This window comes from Oryza sativa, chromosome 4 (assembly GCF_034140825.1).
Source record: "Oryza sativa Japonica Group chromosome 4, ASM3414082v1".
Lineage (NCBI taxonomy): Eukaryota > Viridiplantae > Streptophyta > Magnoliopsida > Poales > Poaceae > Oryza > Oryza sativa.
Window position 1 is genome coordinate 23,580,630 of NC_089038.1, and position 16,461 is coordinate 23,597,090.

Here is a 16,461-nt window from a genome sequence, read left to right on the forward strand (position 1 = left end):
ACGTCTCCTTTCGAGGTGCCAGTAGTTTGCCATCCCTCGCCCCAACCCAATCTGCTGTCACTGGTAGCCTGATATGTCGTCGGTTCTCCTCTTCTTTCACCACCCGAGGGGCCCCGGTCAGAGTTTGGGAACCCACCGGAGCCGGGGAAGGGTGAGCTTTTTGGAATTTTTTTCGTTTTTAGATTTTTTTTTAATATTTACAGAAATAATCTATCGACCAAAAAAATTACAGAAATAGCCCCTGCCGTCCTAATGGTGGGCGGCAAGCTGACGTGGCAGACGGTGGGTCGACCGCGCCGTCTGCCGCCGTCGGCCAAAATTGCGATTAGGCCCTTGCCGCCCGTACAGAGGGCGGCAAGGGGCTAATTGCAATTTTGGCCGCCCATAAAGAGCTTGCGGCCGTACTTTTTCATCTGGGTCCCTTGCCGCCCCAATAGAGGGCGGCAAGGGACCCAGATGAAAAAAGTACGGCCAAAAGATTTTTCTATGTTATGTTAACAATAAATAAAGAAGTATTTATTGGTAAAACTTGTTAATATTGTTATAAAAATGTATTGAAGTTGGTTGTTGCGCAATTTCATATGTTAAGTGAGGTATTATTTTGTACCTTATTCGACGTATTAGTACTCGGATAATTTATAAAGGCCTATCGCAGTCTGGGTCGTAGAAACATTATATGGACTTAAACAAGGAGAATTATGTAACATGAAGAAATAGTAGTACAATTTGAACATGATACAACTATTTGCATTGCGGTTACATAGATGATATTAGATTCGAACTAGGAGGGAGGTAGTGCAATAGTTGAACACAACGACGATGTAGTAATGGGACAAGGAAGCATGACAGTAGAAATTTCAATATGCTAAGTTGTCCGATAATAGCTAACCCCTACGTGAGGATCCCTCTCCTCTCTCAAACCGCGCTTTAGTAACCCTGTATTGCTCTGGTAGTTCAAGCTGCACAACACGGCTAGGTGGAGTTAGAACCCTTTTGGTGTCTATCCATTCTCTGTATTGACATCTCCTTGGTGGTTCCTGGGAGGAAAGAATAGATGTAAAGCAAGCAAAGTTAGTAAATGTTGTGAGAAAATAAGGATTCATGTAATCAAAATATTCTTACCATGAAATCGTCGTCAAGAATATTTGGACAAACAAAGAACCTTCGACCCAATGTTGTAGGATTTATGGAACGAAGAACCTGACAACGATCACCACACTTGCATCTTGGACGGGCTTCCCATGGAGGGAGTGCCGTAGTTAGCACCCGCCAGTCGCTCTGTTGTTCACGACATTGTCGTTCATAAGCTGCTTTTCTCTGTAAGTATTGCTCAGTACTTTCGGATGCGAAATACCAGCGACCTTCTTGTAAACAAGTGGTTAGGTCGAGAACGGGATTTTCTGTATCGACCCACTCGATGTATGCGCAAGCCGTAGTGCGGGTCTGCCGAATAGAGTAGTGTTACGAAGAATAAAGCGATTGCCCATACGGAATGAATAAGCATATGCAGATAATAAAATACCTCACGGTCATAGTTAGGGCACCTAAAAAAGCGCCTTCCTCGAATATCAGGATTCCTCGAAGCCATTAGTTGGCATCGATCACCGCATAGGCAGAGAGGACGCTGGCACCAAGGTGGTAGTAGGTATACACAAGGATCGCTACGCCAGTTTGGATCCTCAACATCTCGGCGTCTAGCCATTGACGAAAGCCGGTCGGATTTGTAATGAAGCAAGTGGGGAAGAGAGTACTGAATGTGACTTAGTTCTGAAAGATTGTGAGGCCTCACTCGTTAAGGCGACTTATATAAGCGCAAAAAATCGAGTGATACCCCTGACATGTGAACGTGGTGGGGTATGGTGGGTACGCCTGATTGGCGCCGAAAGATACATGCATGATCGGCGCCGAAAGTTACATTGGTCGTATGTGCCAAATGGCGGGCAAATACTCGTATCACACGCGAATAAAGGAGGCTGCATCGGTGCGGCAGAAAGTAGTGCATGCGCCGAAAGGTATCGTGCATGCGCCAAAAGGTATCGTGCATATATAACAACAACGTAGTCATTACACAAGCATACAGTACTGGAAAGTGAAGCAAGTAAACAAAGAGAAGACTGCTCTACAGTGCAACTAACTTATAGTAAAACACTGTTCGTACCTCTCGACAAAGGAGTCGTGAACCGTGAGTAGCTCACCGCACGTCCGTGCCCGGAACGTCCCAAGCTGAGCACCCACCGCAGTAAGGTGAGACCGGTGTCGGTGATCTATCGCCGGGTCCAACAACTAAGGTGTATCCTGACGTGCCATCTCTGAAAAATATAGTGTTTCGTGTTAGAACAATTCAAAAAATATTACTGTAAAACAAAAGATAACTTGCAAAATTATGAAATAGTAATAAAATCATGAGATTAATTATGTACAACAAGAGTACAGGCTATTTAAATATAGCAAACGTTACTAATGGTACATAACGATGACGTGCAATTTAACATATATGTAGAGTTCAATAATATAACATAACATTACGTGTCGAAGTCCGACATACATCAGCATACCTAAAGACGTTAGGCGCCTTAGTCCGACGTTACATCACGAGACCTAAAGACATGACATGCCGAAGTCTGACATTACACGACGAAACATAAACACATCGATAAGTTCGAAACGAATTACAAGCAAATCCACATGCCGACATAGAACATAAGAACTACACCACGTAGCTAGACGTGGCACGACGACGCCTAGGACGTGGTCGAGTGGAGGTAGTGCCTTCACCCGTAGGGCGAGCTCCATCTGCTGCTGATCCTGATAGTCCTGCCTCCGCCGCACTTGGTTTCTCCTTGTCTTTAGGACAATGCTTGTAGGTGTGCCCATGTTCATCGCATTTGCTGCAACGCTTCACCCTGCCAGCCTCCGACTCGTCCATATCGTTGCGGATGCGACGAGTCCTCCTCCTTCCAGCCTTGCCTCGGAGCTTCGATGGGTCAGGAATATTGAGTACTTCATCGTTAGTCTCTGTGAACTCCCCAGCTATGCCGAACCCATAAATCTCGCCGCTCCATGTATGATATATTGCTTGCTTACTGAAGTACTGTGACACATATACTGCATCTGGTATGCCACACTCCGCTGCGACAGCAATGACATGGGTGCATGGCCTGTGGAGCAGCTTCGGCTTTGCACAAGAGCAATGACATGTGCCGTCGGCTTTAAGAACACACTCCTGCTTCACTCTCTTGCGGTAGATACCCCTGCCTGCCTTATCTTGACATAGTATCTCAAACCTGTGCTGTTGGGTACCTTGCACTAGAGCTCGATGTTTCATGGCCTTTTTACGCAACTCCTCTAGCTTTTTCTGCATGAAAGCTCCAAACAAAATGCTGTTGTTCGGCATAGAGGGAAGAACTGCCTGGAACCGATCCCTAAAATACCTGCATGTCCCATGTAAAATGAACTCCACTATGCCAACTAGTGGCAGTCCACGGACACCGCGCATCACCCAGTTGTAAACTTCTGCCAAATTTGTTGTCATTATTCCATATCTAGCACCACCTGTGTCATAAGCCTTGGCCCATTTCTCTTTTGGTTCATGCAGAATCCACTGAGAAAATTTCCGAATCTCCAATCCAATTCTTCTAACTAATGTTGGACTATCCGTTGGGAGAGGTCCAAGAGCTTGAGGAGGGTCAGCAACGGCGGTCGATGGAGCCGCTGCACGCTGATCACTGCATTTGGCTGTCAACTCACCTAATCTCTTCCAAAGCTCATTGAATTTTTTTCTCCTGGTTCTGATTGCACAGCCTCTTGAACATGTTCATGAGCTCCTTGTTCTTGAATTGCTTGAAGAAATTAGCTCCCATATGATGCATCCACCACCTACTCTGTACATCTTCCCAAACACCGGGGTATCCTCGTTCCATACTCCCAAACTGCAACTCTCCTATCGCTCGCAGAATGCCAGCGTGCCTATCATGTATCAGACATACATTTGGCTTCATACCAACAACTTTTGTTTTAACCAATTTCAGGAACCAGTACCAGCTGTCGGTATTCTCACTCTCAACAAAAGCAAATGCCAAGGGCAATACCTGATTGTTCCCATCTACCCCTATTGCTGTTAGTATCTGGCCCCGATACTTTCCTGTCAAGAATGTCCCATCAATGCAGAGAACAGGACGACAGTTCACGAATGCCATCTTGCATGCATGTAGAGCTAAGAACGCCCTTTGCAGCACACTCTTGCCAGGATGTTCAATTGAGGGGAATTTCTTCACTTCGTAAGAGCTCCCAGGGTTTCTTTCCTCGATAACACCAAGCAGGCGTGGCAAATTGTCATACGAGGCTTCGTAAGTTCCAAATCTCATCTCTATTATTTTCTGTTTGGCCCTCCAGGCCTTAGCATAGCTAATAGTATACTTGTATGTCTCTTCAATGTGTCGGATTATTGACCTTGGTTCATATGTGAGATTATCGATGACATGCGCATACATCTCAGATGCAACAAATGCACATGTAATGTTCCTGTGGTATTTCTGAACACCAGGTAGAAAACATGTATGCTTGGTAACAACTGACACTGTCCAATAATCCTTCCATTTCCCCTTATACACGTGCACTCTCCAGGGACAACCATATTTTTCCTTAACACACCGAACTTCATATTGCGACCGGTTCGACTTGGCAACCCAAAACTCTCTATGAAGTGACACTGCAAAATGTTTTACCGCCTCCTTCATATCTTCTGCTCTACTATAAATCGCTCCCTGGATAACCTCATTTTCTTTGAACTCCCATCTCACACTATCCTCTTCAGAGACGATCAGCCCAGAAAAATCCTCACTAGCCCATTCTGCTGGATTAATATCCGTCTCATCATCTGACGAATCACCTTCCTTTACACGCTCGTTGTCAGAATCCTCCCTCTCCATTTCATCCACAATGGCACCGACAGTCTCCCCCTCGTCGGCCACTCCACCTGGTTGAATGCCCACTGGAGCTACTACGCCCCCGTCCTCTCGTGCATTGACCTCCTCCACAGAAGTCTCGTTTACTTCAACACTTGGTTCCTCGCCATCATCCATGTTCGTCTGCACACCTGGATCCTTCGGGTGAACAAACGGAACCAAAGCTAGAGGCCACCCGCGTTGCAATGCATTTTCCAAATACCATCTCCACACTCGAGAGTTTTGAACTGGCATTAGTTCCCAATAAAAACCCTCAGTTGCCCGACTTACTATAACATTGATTGTTATGTCACTTGTCTGTGGATCAACTCTCAAGCCCCTCATTAACCATCCTTTTATAGAAGGTACACTCCTCTCAGCCGGTCTATCAATTCCCCTTTCTGATACAATAAAATCTGACAGATCTACCCCAGTTGGCCCGTAACGGACGTTTCTTGGTCCATGGTAAACTTGGAATATTTGTTTGTTCGACATATCTGTCAACGAAATAACTAGATCATATTACTCTTTCATGCAATAAACATCTACAACGTAATATCTTCTTGTGTAAGCCAATGCAACGGTAATGTATTAATTCTAAACTAGCAGATCTACGTAGTTACCGATATCTACAATACGCACTTCTAGATTAGTACAACTAAAACCCTAAAAATATAATGCATTTATTCAAACAAATTTTTAAAGAATACACACTATTTAACTCAATAGTCACATATAGGATCTATGAATATTACCTGAAATCGGCGTCTGAATCCGGCAGGGCTTCGCCCCTTCTTCTCTTCTCCTCCCCTCTCTTCTTTTTTTTTCACTGGAATTGAGGAGAGAAGAATGAGGGCTGGGGGCTGGGCAGCAGGCCTTTTATAGGCAGCGAGGCCTGCCGCCCGGCCAGAGGGTGGCAAGGGGCCGCCTGCAAAATAGCCGGCCCCGACTGGCTTTTTTGCATTCGGGCCCCTTGCCGCCCCACCAGAGGGCGGCAAGGGTTTTCCTGCAAAAAAAACCCTCCCTCCGTCACCGCCCGTTCCTCCCCCGTTTGCCACGTCAGCTTGCCGTCCCAGAGGTGGGCGGCAGGGGCTATTTCTGCAATTTTTTTGGTTGATAGATTATTTCTGTAAATATTAAAAAAAATCTAAAAACGAAAAAAATTCGAGCTTTTTGCCCCGAACAAGGTAGCGGGGCTGGGGGCGTTCCTGCCCAACCCAGCCCTGTTGCCATCCCTACGACAGCCCAACAAGCGAAGATGTGGCCTTCTTCATAATAGCATTCAATCGGAAAGGGCCCAGCAAAACCCGTGGCCCAGTACCTCTCACTAGTTAGTGAGCTAGAGGAGAGCGACTGACCAATTGGGAAATGCATTGGCAAGTCTGCCAAACCAAGCTTACTAATTTACTCCCAACAATGGTTCACCTTTGGGGATGAATCAAACTATAGATCCAAGTGAGGAAGCTATATTCCCAAATTTTAGCGGCAAAATAAATGCTCCACAAATCAATTCACTCCTATCAAAGCTTGATAAGAGGTAGCCATCGCCAAAATTGGCATCAAACTAAACTCTGCTAACCTTAGCTTAGCTATCAGCAGCATGCAAGGTAGCAGTTTCAAGCGGCTGGTAAGTTGTAACAGCTGATTCCAAATTTTCAATAGAAATCACACCGACCTAGAGAGGATCAGTACATGGTACTACATGCACACCATGCACGATGCCAACTCGATCCTAAACGCTACAATATGATCACACAGAACGCACATCCTGCATGCGATGCATGGCGCGTTCAACTTCACAGGAATCACCGAATCGGCGCCCCCAAGAAGATCAAGCACACCATTCCCATGCTGCCATGCATAGCAACCACGCGTTTTCATTGTGATTAAATGATTCCTCCAGTGCTATATGCCTATATAAATCCTAGCATCTCAAAGCAACTAATGAATCTACATAGAAATCAGCCGAGAAAGGAGTAGCTAAGCTAGGAGAGGATACGTAGTACGTACCAGTACCAATGGCTTCTTCAGCTGTCGTTGCCGCCTGCGTCGTCGTCGTCGCCGCTGCGCTGCTGCTGGTCACCGCCCCCGGCGCGGCGGCGCAGCCCGGCGGCGCGTCGTCCGGGTCCGGCTGCAACGCCGGCCTCATCCGGCTCCTCCCATGCCTCGGCTTCGTCGGCGGCAACAACGCCGCGCCGTCGAACACGTGCTGCGCCAACCTGGGCAGCATGGTGCACGACGAGCCGCTCTGCCTCTGCCAGGCCCTCAGCCAGTCCGGCGGCGGCGGCGCGATCCCGGTGCCCGTGAACCGGACGCGCGCGGTGCAGCTGCCTCTCCTCTGCCGCCTCGACCTCCCGCCGGCGGCCACCGCCTGCCCAGGTAACCGAGATGATCTCGCCGTCGCCGTGCAGCCTCGGTCGTGCGCCGCGTCCAATCCATCGCATGCCGGCGTCCCGAGTTTTTTTCTTCCCTGTCTTTCTTCGTCGGCGACCAACCTGAAAAATTTCTTCCAACTCTCTCTTGTAGGGTTTGATCTAGGGGGAGCAGCGCCATCGCCGCCGGTGAGCGTCCCGCGCTCGACGCCGAACTCCACTGCTCCATCGACGCCGACGCCGGTGACGGTGACACGGGCGCCGCCGCAACAGATGACACCGTCACCGAAGACAAGCAGCCAGACGCCGGAATACAGCAGCGGGCTCAAGCTGATAGCTGACTGCGTTCCTGTCGCACTTGGTTTTATGGCGTTGGTGTCAGCTCTGACATTCTGAAGACTTAGGGGAGATTAGAATTGTGCCGTAGAGAAGTTATTTAGTTGTCCCCTGTTGTTTTTTTCATAGCAAATGGATTTAGCAGTTGAGGCATTCAAGGGAAGTACTTTGTGCCATCGATTTTTTTTCCTTGCCATGAACATTAGGAGAGCAGAAAATGTGCCACCAAGTGAAGAATTCATTTAACATAAATCTCTCCATACTTGGCCACAGAAATTATGACATGTCAGCAGCTAATCATCTCTGTCCTCTAAGCAGAACAGGTAGGCAACAAGACCAATAACAGGAAGAAACCTTACTGAATTCACAAACTCAGTAGCACTTGCCTTCACGTTCTGAATATTGTCCGCGATCAACCATGGCTGGAATATGGAATACAGCAGTATGTCCCAAAGAAATGCATAAGCAAGCCGCTCTGAAAAGACATAACTTTGGACATACTGCCAGCGTTCAGCAATGCCCCCAAAACTAGCATCCGCGCGACCAAAGAGTGCCCAAGCAATCGACAAAATACAGACCAAGCCACCAGTTAGGCCGACAATTGGAGCACCTCTTACCATAACTGAACCCAATTTTGATGTTTGTGGTGGAGACTTGTCCTTGTCAGGATCATTGAGTCGGATTGCCATGTAAGGTATCAGGAAAGCTAAACAAATAAAAATTGTTGTTAGATAATCTGAAGTGATCTATCCATGAGCTGCAAAGCACTTCTTGTCGGTTAGATCATACTGTTTGTGAGGAACATCTGAAAACCCCACAGTAGGTCGAGTGATCCCTTGAACCGATCCCTCCTAGAATCCGTGAAGAGAAGCGGCGCAAAGAGCAGTGTCCAAGCGATCACAAAATTGAACAATCCTTCAGCCACCTAGGCGAGTAATACCAAATTTAGCACAAATGCTGTACCCACAAGTCATGGCAACAATCACAATGTGATAAGTGGATGCAGATCGATTTCTTACTGGGTGCAACACCGGGGATTCGAGCAGGTGAACTCCAGCTACGCTGCCCAGAAAACTCACCAATAGAATCAATGGCCGTAATGCTGTGAACTTCAAATTAGAGTGCCTCTAAAGATTCTTAAATTACAGGCGTACCAGAATTGAGCAATGGCAGGATTAAGAAGAAATTGAGCGACAAGCCAATGAGGTCACTGATCGTTGCTTGCGAGATACCCCACACCGGGTCACCCTGCATGATCTTAACGAATCAAAGTTTTGCCATACAACGATGTTAATTGCTAACTACGTCGGGACGCACTAATGAACGAATCAAAAGTATTGCCATACACCGATGTTGCTAACTACATCGAAGAAGCACTAATGCATTTTGGTCTTAAACTGTACAAATACAATTCATAGATGCAAATGTACCAAAATTGATGTTGAGTAATCAAAAGATAGTCATACACAAAATGCTAGTAATCCCTATTTGTAAGTACATCGGAACGAACTAATGTTGTAAGCCTGTACTGTAATGCATTACTGGCGGCAAAATTTTAATCCAGTTCATTGAAGCAATGTCCAAAATCTGGTGTCTTCGAAATCTACACAAACAGGAGCAAAAAAAGTTCGTGTTTACGTACAGACCGGAGCGTATGGTAGGAGGAAGAGCCAGAGGATGTAGGCGGCCTCGGCGCCCCACAGCGTCGCCCGAAGCAGCGCGCGCGCCCCGCCGCCATCGTCCGAGGCAAACTCTCCGCCACCGCCACCGCCGCCGCTGCCACGCATGGCCGCGCACGGCGCAAGGGCCCGCCCCGCTGCTCGCCGCGGCGAGGGGGAGTGGCCACGCGCGGGGCACTGGGCTAGCGAGGCCAGCGGTCGTGCCGCCCCGCGGCGGGGCAAGGCGAGTGGGGTGGCGCGGCGCGGGGAGGAGACGGCGCAGAGGGGGAGGGGGAATGCGAGGGCGAGGGTTCGCGCCGCCATCGCCATGGCCGCGGAGCGGGGTGGAGAGGGGCGGGGGATAAGCGCTTTTTTCCGGGCGCGACGCTGCGGCGCACGATTTGTGTGGAACAAGGTGTCGTATACGTGGCCTATATGGTCACGGCATATTACAACTTATAAAACGGGATGGATTTTGTCTCAGGAAAAACCAACTGGTAACAGAAATTTGGTAAGCCCGGAGTAGTCATCGGCTTAGAGTCAGCATCGGCTTCGGAGTCCTGAGATTAGCCGATAAGAGTTGTAAGTCGTCAGTTGTCGGATTCTTACTATATTCGGTTAAAGAAATTAATCTACTAAAGGAAGCTTATCCAGAAGAGATCGAGTTCAAAGATAATGCAGTTATCTATTAATTAGAAATAGTTTGTTAGTTTCCTTTTATCTTTAGTAAAGTGTGTTTAGTGTCCTATAAGGACTTTATCTTTTCCTTTTATCTTTAGTAAAGTTTCTTTCTTGTCCGACAAAGACTTGTATCAACCCATGGGTATAAATATGTACACTTGGGGTCTATGTAATCTATCTTCACGATGAATACAATTCGGCGCATCGCCACCTTTTACCTTTTCTACTTTATTTTATCGTCCGGCGGGACTTGGCACCTGACGCGGGGCTGCATCGGTGTTTGATCTCCGGCTAAAGGGTAAGTCCAATGTTCCACCGGCCCGGGCAATTGTATCGTTTACGTTGGCGTCGTTCAAGGCTGCATCAGTACATTCGACCTCTTGGATTGCTCTGGTTTGGATGATATATTTGCCTACCTATTTATCATATGTCTCTATTAATCTAGTCTTAGCATATCAATTTAGCTCTATCGGCTGCTTCTCGTTTTAGGATTTATGCCGGTATCGGCTAAATCGCGTTGCTAGATTAGATTAGCTTAGACATCTACCACCCTGAAAACTCAGTCAACGGCTTGATTGTCTAGATATTATGTTTCTTTTCATACTTAGTGCTGCATCAGTTAAGTTTGATCTACTAAGTCGTGCTTAGAACCATAATCTCTAGTCTGCTTCTTGATTGCCAATAAGGGTTTCATCAGGGCTTCAGCCGGTGAGTTATCTGGACGTTGCATTGGCTCATAAGGATTGCATATACATATAAGTTGGATTTAGCCGATGACAATAAAGGTTTCACTGTTTAATCTAATCTTGTAGATTTCATGACATCGGACCTCCAGCCGATGTGTGCTTTAACCTTCAGATTGATGCTTATTTATCATATCATTGCTAGCCGATTGGTTTATACTGGATTATATTGTTATTTCATTACATCGTCATCAGCCGATTGCCTTTATATCATCATCTACATTGGACATATAGCCGATTGCTTAAACCCTATCGCTATCGGCTGGTATCGGCATCGGCTATTATTGGCTATCGGCTGGAACTACTCCATCGGCTTGTCAGTCGATCGGCTGTTTTGATCTACTATTTGCATATCTTGTCAGTTACAGGATCAAACTGACTGGCACGCCCGCATCTCATCAAGATTTGGACCTGCACAGGAGCTAAGCAGATCTCCCAGGCCAGTGTGTTCGATTTTTTCGTCAACACCAACCTAATACCGATGTGACATATATATGTTATAATGTAAGACTTTTTAGCATTGCTCATATCCATATAAATGTTAGTGAATCTAGACATATATATATATATATATATATATATATATATATATATATATATATATATATATGAATATGAGTAATGCTAGAAAGTTTTATATTATAAAACAGAGGAAGTGCTAAGAATCTAAACATAGGATATATCATATCCGATTCTAGATTGGTTTTTTATAATACAGATAAAGTATGTACAAGACAATTCTGAGTTTTTTTCCCCTTTTTTTTCAAGGTTAAAGTTACAACACTCGCGGAGCCATTGTGCGAAACGGCATATTTGCAAACAAAAAGTAATTTGTGAATAAAACTTTTATATATGTGTTCTTAGCGATTTAAAGCAAAGGCTGAAAAATAAACTTCAATGAAAAGAAATTTAAAATCAGCTTCAAATTTAAAGTTGAAAATTCAAATTTTGGCTGACAAATATAAACATAAACGAAAAAGACGAGGCACTCGAAACAGAAGAATAGAAGATTCGCAATCACTGCGATAGTAAACTTGTATTACTAGATGTTTATATATATTTTTCTCCCTGCAATCGCCATCGATGTTATTCAGCATGAGGATTGCGAAACCGTGTGTCAGCAAGGTCTATTACATCTGGTGCACAGACAGGGTCGATGCGCATCACTGAATCACTACTGTAATTCGTCTTCAGTTACACATTTCGCAAGGACCGCTGGCCGGCACGCTGCAAGCGAGGCCAACGATCAATGAAAGTCACAGAATAATATGGCCATCGTTTGCAACTACTCTTGATACCTCTAATTTCTTGGCCTGGTTACAGTTGATCCTGACGTTCTGTATGTACTAAGTCAGTACGTATGCATCATCACCCATCACGAGTAGAACTGGAACGTCGAGGCATCCTGGATGATGCTTCGTAGCCCGCCGATGGTGGAAGCGATCATCAACAGCACTCCAACGACGATGCAACCCTGACAGATGAAGCAGAAGAAACAAACAGAACCTGTCAAACCTGAATCTCTACTACTACAGTTACATGCATGCATTCAGTTTAGTTTTTGCTTCATATGAGTGTCCGGAAGACGGAAAAAAATGTGTGTCTTTATTTACCCAGTTGGCAAACCACGACGCGCTGAACCTCGGAGGCTTCTTGATCTTCAGCCACAGAATACAGGGGAGCTGCATTCAAAAGAAATTTAAATGTTTTCATCCATGGTGTCATGGTGAAGACCGAATGTTACGAGAATTATGGCAAAGTGTTCATTTCGGATGGGCAATCGCGTCTTACGAAGTAGGACGTCGGCGTGAACCCGAAGCCGCCGAAGAAGCCGAGCAGGTCGCCGAAGAACGGGAACGTCACCGCGACGAACAGCGTGAACGCTGCGTGCCATGACAGATATGATTCAGCCATGAACGGATGCGAATATGCGATCAGTTCTTGCAGCGATGGGTGGTGGTCGATCGGATCGATTCTTACCGACGTAGGCTGATCGGGCGACGAGGCGGAGGAGCGCCCCGGGAGGGAGCCTGATCCTGGTGATCAGAATCGTCTCGAGGGTCTCGAAGATGGGCATGGCGTACACCTGGTAGCTGCCGAGGACGTGGACGACGACCATCATGTTGGCGGCGGCGACGAGCCACGGCGGCCGGCGCAGCGCGACGAGCACGTTGTCGGAGACGTCGCGGCCGAACGCCCAGTAGCCCGCGATCGCGACGGGGAAGTAGCAGAGCGCGGTGACCAGGTACGCCGCCACGGCGCCCTTCCACATGGCCCCCCTCGACGGCTTCGTCGGCGTGGACGGGATCGTCGCCTGGATCTCCAGCACCACCCCGTGCCCGGCGTACGCGAATGCCACCTGCCCCAGCGCGCTGCACACCCGGAACACCGAGTCCGCCGCCGTCCCGTCCTTGTACGCGTAGCTCACCCCCCCACCGCCGCCCTCCGCCGCCGCGGGAGTACCCCTCGCCAAGCACGCCGCCCATGATATCGTCGAGTAGCCGACGGACATGGCGGCGGCGGCGAGGGAGACGGCGGTGATGGAGTCGAGGCTGGGGAGCTGGGAGAGGAGGAACTGGGAGGCGCCGAAGATGCAGATCCAGTAGGACTGGTGGTGCAGCTGCGGCGCGCGCGACCACGACGACACCGACTCGGCGAACTTCATGAGGCATTTCCCGCCGATGACCATGTACACCACGTCGCAGCCGAGCTGCACGATGAGCTGCTGCGGCACGACGAGCCAGGGCCCCAGGCGCGGGCCCAGCGCGTGCGCGCCGAGGTCGCGGTACCGGTCGAACCGCACCCCGGGCACGCACTCGTGCAGCTCGATCAGCAGCCGCAGCGTGTACAGCGTCATCCCCCACGACACCACCAGCGCCGCCGTCCCCGGCCCCCTGCTCGATCGTTCGATCGATTACCACAGTCATTCGCTGCATGCACACAGCTCCAGCTAGCCATGGCGCGCGTACGTACAGTATAATTGACTTACCATCCTAGGTGAGCCATGGCGTACGGCAAGCTGAGCACGCCGGCGCCGACCATGGCGGTGACGCTGTGGAACGTCGCGTACCACCATTTCGCCCGGCGAGGGTTGGCCTCGCCCTCGCCGGCATCATCAACCACCTGAGAAAGAAAGAAAAAGACCCCAAAATGCGTGTAGAGTTAGATCAAGCAGAAGATCGATGGAAGATATATATGTCCATTAACGCATTCTAGACACATTCATATACGCCTCGTTCCATCCATGATCCACTAGATTACAACATCACGGACACTAATTCCAAGCTAGCTAGTCAGCTTCGGCACGTTTTGGTCACAAAAAATGGCAGTGTGATTATTCGCAGACCTTAGGAAGAACTGAAGAAGTGACCATACTCAAGTCTGATCGGTGCACGCAAACAGCTGTTGATTACAGGACATACTTATAGAGAAGCTAAACCAATGGGGGGTTCATGCTTTTTTTTCCTGGTTATGACACATGTTGGAAAAGAAGTCCCAAAAATTCGGGTGCAGACATAAAGTAGGTAGATCATAATTAAGAGCGATGATTATTGGTTAGGTGCCGAAACAAAAGGAGAGGCCTCTGTTCATCCTCAGTTTATCAAAACTTATCGCGGTTCAAAAGGGGGTGCCGAATAGAACCGGTGGAATCTTGGCCCCGTTCCGAGCAATACATGACCCCCAGTAAAGCAATGATTTGGTTTCTGTTATGTCGAGATGATGGTGATTTCGATGATTAGATTTAATCTCCCATCTAGATGGATTCTTTGGGCATTTGGGAATTAACGCTTTTGTGTCTGCTTCCCCTAAATATCAATCGAGTAGATCAATCGTGGCACATGAACCGAAATGCCGACCATATGTGTTTTGGTTTAGATAATGAACACGTTTGAGGAAAGATGGTTGATTTAGGTTAAACACCGTAGATCATGAATCTAAACAGGATTTTATGAATCCAAACACGACTGAATGTCTAAACAGAGCAGACACGAGCGATGAACTGATGACGAATTGACGATGACAGGCTGAAGTAATGAATCCAATGGAATGGACAGGCTGCAAAGCAACGGCGAGGTATTATCATTGGCCATGGGCCCATCATACTTGGTGAGCTGATTTGCTATGAAAGGTTTTGTGGGCAATAAGTCCACTTTGACTCCCTAAAAAGTGACCCGAATCTAATCCGTGACCCTCAACCGCAAAACCGGATAGGACGACTCCCCAAACTATTGAAACCAGTGCAATTTGACTCCCTCAGCGGTTTTGGAGGGTAGTTTTGCTTATGTGGCGCTGACGTGGCGATGTTGACTTAGGCTTCATCCCACGTGGCGCTTACGTGGCATTAGAATTAAGCAAATATATGTGGGGCCCATCTGTGATTCACACATAAAAAATATTGTGGGCCCCATTGACATGTGGGGCCCACATGTCATCCTCCTTCTCTCTCCCTTCTCTCTCTTTCTCTCTCGTGGCACAATCAGCCGGCAGGGGCGGCGGCGGCGGTCGGGAGCCGGAGCGGCGGCGGGTGATGGCCGGAGCGGCAGCGGCAGCGGGCAAGGGCCGGAGCGGCGTTGGGCCATTAGAGTGGTTGAGGTCATTGAGTTCGGGCATGCAGCAACGAGCGCAGCGGCAGCGAATCCCCGAGATTGAGAGAGGTCGACGGCGGAGATGGACGGCGCGGCGATGAGCGCGGCGAGGGCGGCATCGGGGAGGCGCGGGCAGAGGGAGAGATCGAGGCGGGAGAGGGCGGGGTAGCGGGCGAGCATGGAGGGGACGAGGTGGGCGTGAAAGGGGCGACGGAGGCAGCGGTGGCGCAATTCGGTGGTGAGCCGGAGCGGGGGCCGCCGCGGCGGAGATCGAGGCTGAGCACCGCCGTCGTCATCCCCAACGCCGCGCCACTCCCGCGTCTCTGCCGCTCAACGGGCCCCTGCGCCATGCTCGTGTCTCCACTGCTCGCCGATGTCTCTGCTTGCCCGACGCCACTCCGGCCCTCGCCCATCGCTGCTGCCACTCCGGCTCCCGCCCGTCGTCGCCGCCCCTGCCGGCTTATTGCGCCATGAGAGAGAAAGAGAGGGAAGGGAGAGAGAAGAGAGAGGGAGGATGACATGTGGGGCCCACATGTCAGTTGACCCACAATATATTTTTATGTGTGAATCACATATGGGTCCCACATATATTTTTTTAATTCTAATGTCACGTCAGCACCACATGGGACGAAGACTAGGTCAACATTGCCATGTCGGTGCCACATCAGCAAAACCGCCCTGCAAAACCGCTGAGCGATTCAAATTGCACTGGTTTCAATAGTTCGGGGAGTCGTTATATCCGGTTTTGCGGTTGAGGGTCACGGATTAAATTCGAGCCACTTTTAAGGGAGTTAAAGTGGACTTGTTCCGTTTTGTCGAACTTGCCAGCGATTCAGCCCACCAGTGGAATCCGTGGGCCCTCTCAAAGCATCTTTGCTATTAGGGGGCCTAAATGGTCCGAGAGGCCAATTTCGTACAAATGTCAGCATACGCTCGGCTAATGACTTTGGGCTGATTTTATTTGTTTTCATTTCGTGTTTGTAGCCTCCGACTTGGTCTCTCGTCCCCGACGAAAAAAACAAGAAAGAAATGCAGTGATGGATGCATCAAGTTGCCAAGTTGGCCAAGTATAGTGTCGAAATGATCGCCTGCTACTTCCTTTGGAGATCAAAGCCTAACCGAACGGAGCTGGTACACGTAAA

General features: G+C 48.5%; 4 protein-coding genes across 5 annotated transcripts; 1 reads left to right on the forward strand and 3 right to left on the reverse strand.

The window, feature by feature from the left end:
* Positions 1-701: 701 nt before the first annotated feature.
* Positions 702-7,094, reverse strand: LOC136356264 (uncharacterized). 2 transcript variants are annotated; one of them, XR_010740946.1, is made up of 4 exons: positions 6,954-7,094; positions 5,699-6,041; positions 2,159-2,309; positions 702-1,037 (listed from the first exon to the last, which is right to left on the reverse strand). XR_010740946.1 is itself a non-coding variant. In XM_066309955.1 (2 exons), the coding sequence occupies exon 2, from the start codon at positions 5,436-5,438 to the stop codon at positions 3,765-3,767; it is 1,674 nt and encodes a 557-aa protein (XP_066166052.1). In that variant the 5' UTR covers positions 5,439-5,440; positions 5,699-5,840; the 3' UTR covers positions 3,630-3,764. The 2 variants fall into 2 exon arrangements, 1 of the variants encoding a protein (XP_066166052.1); XM_066309955.1 differs by lacking the exons at positions 702-1,037; positions 2,159-2,309; positions 6,954-7,094 and adding an exon at positions 3,630-5,440 and having other exon boundaries at positions 5,699-5,840.
* LOC4336063 (non-specific lipid transfer protein GPI-anchored 5) lies at positions 6,890-7,814 on the forward strand. Its single transcript, XM_015778819.3, has 2 exons — positions 6,890-7,322; positions 7,470-7,814. Exons 1-2 carry the CDS (start codon positions 6,962-6,964, stop codon positions 7,709-7,711), a joined length of 603 nt encoding a protein of 200 aa, XP_015634305.1. The 5' UTR covers positions 6,890-6,961; the 3' UTR covers positions 7,712-7,814.
* Positions 7,815-7,861: 47 nt separating this feature from the next.
* LOC4336064 (uncharacterized) lies at positions 7,862-9,716 on the reverse strand. The gene is made up of 5 exons (XM_015778818.3): positions 9,298-9,716; positions 8,806-8,899; positions 8,671-8,708; positions 8,441-8,576; positions 7,862-8,357 (listed from the first exon to the last, which is right to left on the reverse strand). Exons 1-5 carry the CDS (start codon positions 9,637-9,639, stop codon positions 7,945-7,947), a joined length of 1,023 nt encoding a protein of 340 aa, XP_015634304.1. The 5' UTR covers positions 9,640-9,716; the 3' UTR covers positions 7,862-7,944.
* Positions 9,717-11,736: 2,020 nt separating this feature from the next.
* Positions 11,737-14,185, reverse strand: LOC4336065 (lysine histidine transporter-like 6). The gene is made up of 6 exons (XM_015778644.3): positions 14,080-14,185; positions 13,723-13,856; positions 12,714-13,627; positions 12,525-12,616; positions 12,347-12,415; positions 11,737-12,207 (listed from the first exon to the last, which is right to left on the reverse strand). Exons 1-6 carry the CDS (start codon positions 14,104-14,106, stop codon positions 12,109-12,111), a joined length of 1,335 nt encoding a protein of 444 aa, XP_015634130.1. The 5' UTR covers positions 14,107-14,185; the 3' UTR covers positions 11,737-12,108.
* Between the last annotated feature and the right edge of the window lie 2,276 nt (positions 14,186-16,461).